Source organism: Centruroides vittatus, unplaced genomic scaffold (genome assembly GCF_030686945.1).
Source record: "Centruroides vittatus isolate TY-2023 unplaced genomic scaffold, ASM3068694v2 contig_990, whole genome shotgun sequence".
Lineage (NCBI taxonomy): Eukaryota > Metazoa > Arthropoda > Arachnida > Scorpiones > Buthidae > Centruroides > Centruroides vittatus.
Window position 1 is genome coordinate 1456612 of NW_027122659.1, and position 6000 is coordinate 1462611.

The 6000-nt window shown below is 32.2% G+C and overlaps 1 protein-coding gene across 1 annotated transcript in view; it reads left to right on the forward strand.

Annotated features, from left to right (window-relative positions):
• Positions 1-3890, forward strand: part of LOC136986100 (tRNA (34-2'-O)-methyltransferase regulator WDR6) — a 43803-nt gene extending 39913 nt beyond the window's left edge. The window contains exons 18-19 of the mRNA XM_067283565.1: positions 3035-3088; positions 3661-3890. Coding sequence (XP_067139666.1) covers positions 3035-3088; positions 3661-3890 — 284 coding nt within the window. The remainder of the gene's footprint in view (positions 1-3034; positions 3089-3660) is intronic.
• Positions 3891-6000: the final 2110 nt, after the last annotated feature.

The following is a 6000-nucleotide window of genomic DNA, read 5'->3' on the forward strand; positions in this document are numbered from 1 at the left end:
TCAGTTATGTCGTAATAAACATCTTAAACATCAGTCGAGATAGTATCTTCAAACATTTTCTCTGGTAAATTTTTACTTAGCTTTCAATTAATGTTTTCGAAAACATTTTCTATATCTAAAATAAAGCAGATACTAGCTCAGCCAATAATTATTCTAATACACAAAATAACACCTTTCACTTATAGCTAAGATAATTTTAATTAGAAAACTAACGTTTTCGGCTTACTCAATAAGCCATCTTCAGGTTCTAACATTCGAAAAAAGGAACATTATCGTTCCATTAACAGAATACAAATGTTTGAAAAAATTCAAACCGTTAGCAACGGACAAAAAAAGAAGAACATGGTAATATAAGTAAATAAATATAAAATAAATAAAAACAAAAAAGGAAGAACATGGTAATACAAATAAATAAATATACAAAAACAAAAAAGTAAGAACAAAGTAATATAAATAAATAAATATACAATCAAATCGTTATAGTGGGAAACGATTCCACTGGTGATGCTTTTTTAAAAAGAGTGGCAGATTATCGAGGAATGATGCCAAAACAAGCTAAGACAAGCCTACGAGTTCGTCATACATCTCTTAACTACGAATTTCCAAGCTGTTGGTAGGCTGTCAGCGTCCCTCGCATTTATGCATGCCTCTCCCAACTTGCTTTTATAAATTTCAATTTTTTCTGCGGTGCCTGCTAACGTTGGGGAGCTCAAGGGTTTTACAATATCCGCTTCCTCCCATTTAATTACTGAGCCTTGGGTCTGCGCGTATTGCGAAAGTACTGTTGCGTTGGAGCCTTTCCTGACATCATACTTGTGTTCCTTAAGTCTTTTCCCTAAAGTTCTTGTTGTGACTCCAATGTAGTCTTTTTCGATACCCAGCTCCGCGTTCTCGTACGGGATTTTGTATACTCCTGCTTTTTCTTCCTTTTTGATACGATCCTTATCATTTCTTAAGATTGTGTATAGGTTCGGAGCTCTTTTTAGAACCATTCTGGTCTCCTTGCGATTTGCAATTTCTTTCATGATACCTTTAGAACTCTTGTTGTAAGTAAACTTTGTGATTTTATTGGGAACGTATTTTGAATCTCTTGTTGTGCCCATCTCATACATTCGCCAAGACTCACAAAGAAGGGAAGAAAATACGGCCAATAGTAGAAAAACGCAAAGGACCGACTTTCATCTTAGAAAAGCGATTACACAAATTTATATCCTCTCAGCTTGATAACAGCGCACTGGTGGCACAAGATCCTGCCAAAGTGGTCGAGGAGATACAAAACTTAGCATTGATGGAAGAGGAAGTGGCAACGGTATTTGATTACGAAAACATGTATCCCTCCGTAAAAATCGAGTCTTGCAAGGAAGCCCTTTTAGAGTTCTTATTTGATGTAAACCCGGAATTAGCACGTTACAACGAAGAGATATCAGAAATGGTCAATCTAGTATGTTATGAATCCTGCTTTAGTTTCAACGGCCAAGCGTACAGGCAAAAACGGGGAGTACCAATGGGAAGTCCGCTCTCAGGAGTATTGTGCGAGTTGGTCATTAGAAGACTGGAGAAAAAAGTCCTGTATGATTTTAGAAAGGATGTATTATATTTCAAGAGATAAGTGGACGATGTTCCACTTATTGTTTGGAAGAATAATAGTATGATAGGTAATTTCGTGAAAAGGGTAAACAGCAACAATGACGGCCTAAAATTGAAAATGGAACAAAAGAGTTCCCTCGCTATCCATTTTCTAGACATCAATATTGTGTTCAAGGAAGGGCATTTTTCCACCAACGTGTACATAAAACCTACACACAGCCCACTTTATATTCCATCACATTCTAACGACCCATACCATTACAAACTGGCAGCATTCCGAGCTCTTATCAAAAGGGCCTATATATATTGTGACAACGTTGTTAGCAGAGATAAAGAAATTGACAAAATCACGCAAGTGGCCGAATCCCTAGGTTATAAAAAAGGCACAATAGCAGGATTAGTTAAAAAGTATGAGATGGGCACAACAAGAGATTCAAAATACGTTCCCAATAAAATCACAAAGTTTACTTACAACAAGAGTTCTAAAGGTATCATGAAAGAAATTGCAAATCGCAAGGAGACCAGAATGGTTCTAAAAAGAGCTCCGAACCTATACACAATCTTAAGAAATGATAAGGATCGTATTAATAAGGAAGAAAAAGCAGGAGTATACAAAATCCCGTACGAGAACGCGGAGCTGGGTATCGAAAAAGACTACATTGGAGTCACAACAAGAACTTTAGGGAAAAGACTTAAGGAACACAAGTATGATGTCAGGAAAGGCTCCAACGCAACAGTACTTTCGCAATACGCGCAGACCCAAGGCTCAGTAATTAAATGGGAGGAAGCAGATATTGTAAAACCCTTGAGCTCCCCAACGTTAGCAGGCACCGCAGAAAAAATTGAAATTTATAAAAGCAAGTTGGGAGAGGCATGCATAAATGCGAGGGACGCTGACAGCCTACCAACAGCTTGGAAATTCGTAGTTAAGAGATGTATGACGAACTCGTAGGCTTGTCTTAGCTTGTTTTGGCATCATTCCTCGATAATCTGCCACTCTTTTTAAAAAAGCATCACCAGTGGAATCGTTTCCCACTATAACGATTTGATTGTATATTTATTTATTTATATTACTTTGTTCTTACTTTTTTGTTTTTATTTATTTTTGTATATTTATTTACTTATATTACCATGTTCTTCTTTTTTGTCCGTTGCTAACGGTTTGAATTTTTTCAAACATTTGTATTCTGTTAATGGAACGATAATGTTCCTTTTTTCGAATGTTAGAACCTGATGATGGCTTATTGAGTAAGCCGAAAACGTTAGTTTTCTAATTAAAATTATCTCAGCTATAAGTGAAAGGTGTTATTTTGTGTATTAGAATTTCCTATATCTTTAGAATACATTGATAACAGATTAAATGTAATGGTTATGATGTTATAAACAAATTTATTTTAAAGTTAAATGTAATGCTTGTCACATATTTTTGATTTAAATTTTTTTCTAGATATTTTTGCCTGTGGTGGAGAAGATAACAGTTTGATGATTATAAAACTTATTTGTATCTTTTTTACTATTTACTAATTTATTTTTCAATTGACATATTTAAGTATTCATATAAATCTTATGAATATTTATTATATAAATATGCATACATTAAAAATTGGGATAAAATTCTAAAACTTGTTACTGCATTTGCAATCGATACTTATTTTTATGTAATTTTTAAAAAATTTTTTGTGCGTAGTATTATTTGATTTTAATTAATTATGAAAGTAAATTTCAAAACTTAATTTTAATGTATTGCCAGACCAATTTTTGTTGTAAATGATTATGTATTACTTTTAATGGTATTAAATAAATATGCAATACTAAACATTCAAACACTTTTGAGCTTAAAAGTCGTCTTGGGGAACACCAAGAATATTTTGTTGCCATAGAAGCATGAGGTTTAAAACCTGTCGTGTATTTATTTCACTCTATTAAAAGCGAAATATAATCATTTACAATGTATTGAAGTTATACTTTATAATTATAATTTTAAATAAAAATTAAAACTAATTATTTTTTTTGTTATTTTTTTATAAATTGAGAGAATGAAAATTACTTTTTACATAACTTAACATAAAGCAGATGATAATTCACAAAACTGGCCTTCTTTGGAACTTGTACATTGTTTGCATGGCCATGTTTCTAGTATTCGAGCAATAAAAAGCATGCAAATAAAAGACAATATATCGGTAGTAAGTTGTCTTCTCGTGTCTTTGGGAGGAAGAGCTCAAATTTTGATATGGGAAATAAAAATTGTAAATGGTAAGCAATTTCATATATTATTTAATGTTTTCAATGAACTTAATAATTGATAATGAATCATGAAAATAATTTAAAATTTTTGTTTCGTTTCTGTAAACTGTATTTCTAAGATAAGATGGATTTTGAGTATGCATTTGAAATATGATGATATATATTTTAATGATGGGGGCACTTTTGACAGTGTTGATGTTGGCATTTTTTTTTCTACAACTTACTGTTATGAACTACAATTCAACTGTTATCCTCAATAGAGTGGATTGATGGCAGTCTTTTTCTACTGTGATACTGTTTTTTAAATTTTGTTCTTTTTGCTTGTTAATGGAGGAGTTGAACTTAAACTAGGTCCAATGTCTTGTACACCACCTTCTTCACCTCGCAATAGAGGTTCGACTTCTGGTAAATGTCGTCAATCTCCAAGCGAACCAACATTGAAATCATCTTGACTGGATGACTATTTTGCATCACAGGATATTCCTTCTCAACTACCTCAAAAGATTCTGTGTTTTCTCGAGGAAAATTTTGATACTATTCTATCGAAACTGGAAGAATTGTCATCAAATTTGACTGGCTGTCTAATTTACATAAGGAATACGATGAACGTCTATCTCGCCTGGAAGGAGAAACTATCAAACTTTTTTCGTCTTTTAAAATTGTATGTATGAATTTTTCTCTTCAGAATTATTATATAGACTCTGTACACAACAATTCGAAAAAAAAATAACATTATTGTTTCCGGTTTGAGTGGTAATGAAGAATTATTTAATAATGCTTAATCGTTTTATTGAATTATTTAAAAGACAGACTCCCCATTTGTTTCTTTTATTAATAGTTATTGTATATTGGGAACTTGGCTTATATTGTTTGAGCTCTATACTCAAGATGACTAAATTTTTAAAAATAACTCTTAAGAAAATTCAGGTGTTGCCGTCCTACTCGCACATTAGAGTCTTTGACAATTTGTCATATAGATCAAAACTAAGGCATAGGAAATTGTTGTCTTTTTTTGTGGAAGCTAAATCTTTGAATAAAAAAGCATTTCTGAAAGCCGATTGCCTAACAGTTGATGGTGACAAATTTACTTTCAATTTAGAAACAAATGAATTACAGAAAGTTGATACTTTTTAGACAAATCCAGCCAAAAGTGTTAAGTGGAACAATTGCTAAAGAGAGAAATAAAACTTTAGTAATGAGAATACTGTCTTGGAATTGTCAAGGAACGATGGACTTGACAGTGAATGACCAAGAGTTTATATATCTATTGCAAAATTATGATTTAGTTGCTTTTACTGAGACTTGGTCAACTAACTCTTATAAACCGGTTCTTTCTTTGTTGAACTCAGATTTGTTTTTATATGAACAACTTGCTAGAAAACCAACTGGTCCTGGTCATCCATATGGCGGGGTCATTCTTGCAGTTTCCCAAAAACTAGGTTCCTCGGAAGTGTTGTTTAACTCCAACAGTCTAATAGTGATTAGACTTAATTATAGGAGAAATTTTTGTTTATTTGAGAATAGATCTTTATGATGTACTGTTAAAAAAAGAATGAATTTCTCTGAGGATGATAGTTATTTTGGAAGATATGAATGCTAGAATAGGCAAGGAACTAGATAATTTTTATGCTGGGAGTAATATTAATGATTTAATATTGAACCAAAGAGGAAAAAGTTTTTTACAATTGATTAAGTCACATGGATTCTATATTTTAAATGGTCAATGTGCTTCAGACTACCTGGCTAAATTTACCTTTTTTTCGACAGTCGGTTTATCTGTTATAGATCTAATAACAGTAAATGCAAATTTATATAGACAGACTATTGGATTTTAGAGTTCTTGATATTTTCAACTCTGATCATTTTCTAATTTCAATATCATTTGAATTTATGAAGGATAGTGTATTGACTCTGAAACTTCCAAAAATTTGCTACATAAGGAAACAAGAAAGATCAGATGACTATTTGTCTATGATCAGTTTGCTATATACCTCTGTTAAAGGGATCTTTTTGTTGGATCTGCAGACTTACTATGATGAACTATTAAAGACTTTGTTGACTTCAGCTTTGCGATATAGAATTGTTAAGAAAATTATTTCTTTATCATCATTTGAGAAGAAATGGTTCGATCCTCAGTGTCTATGTTTAAAGAAAACAAAAAACTGAATA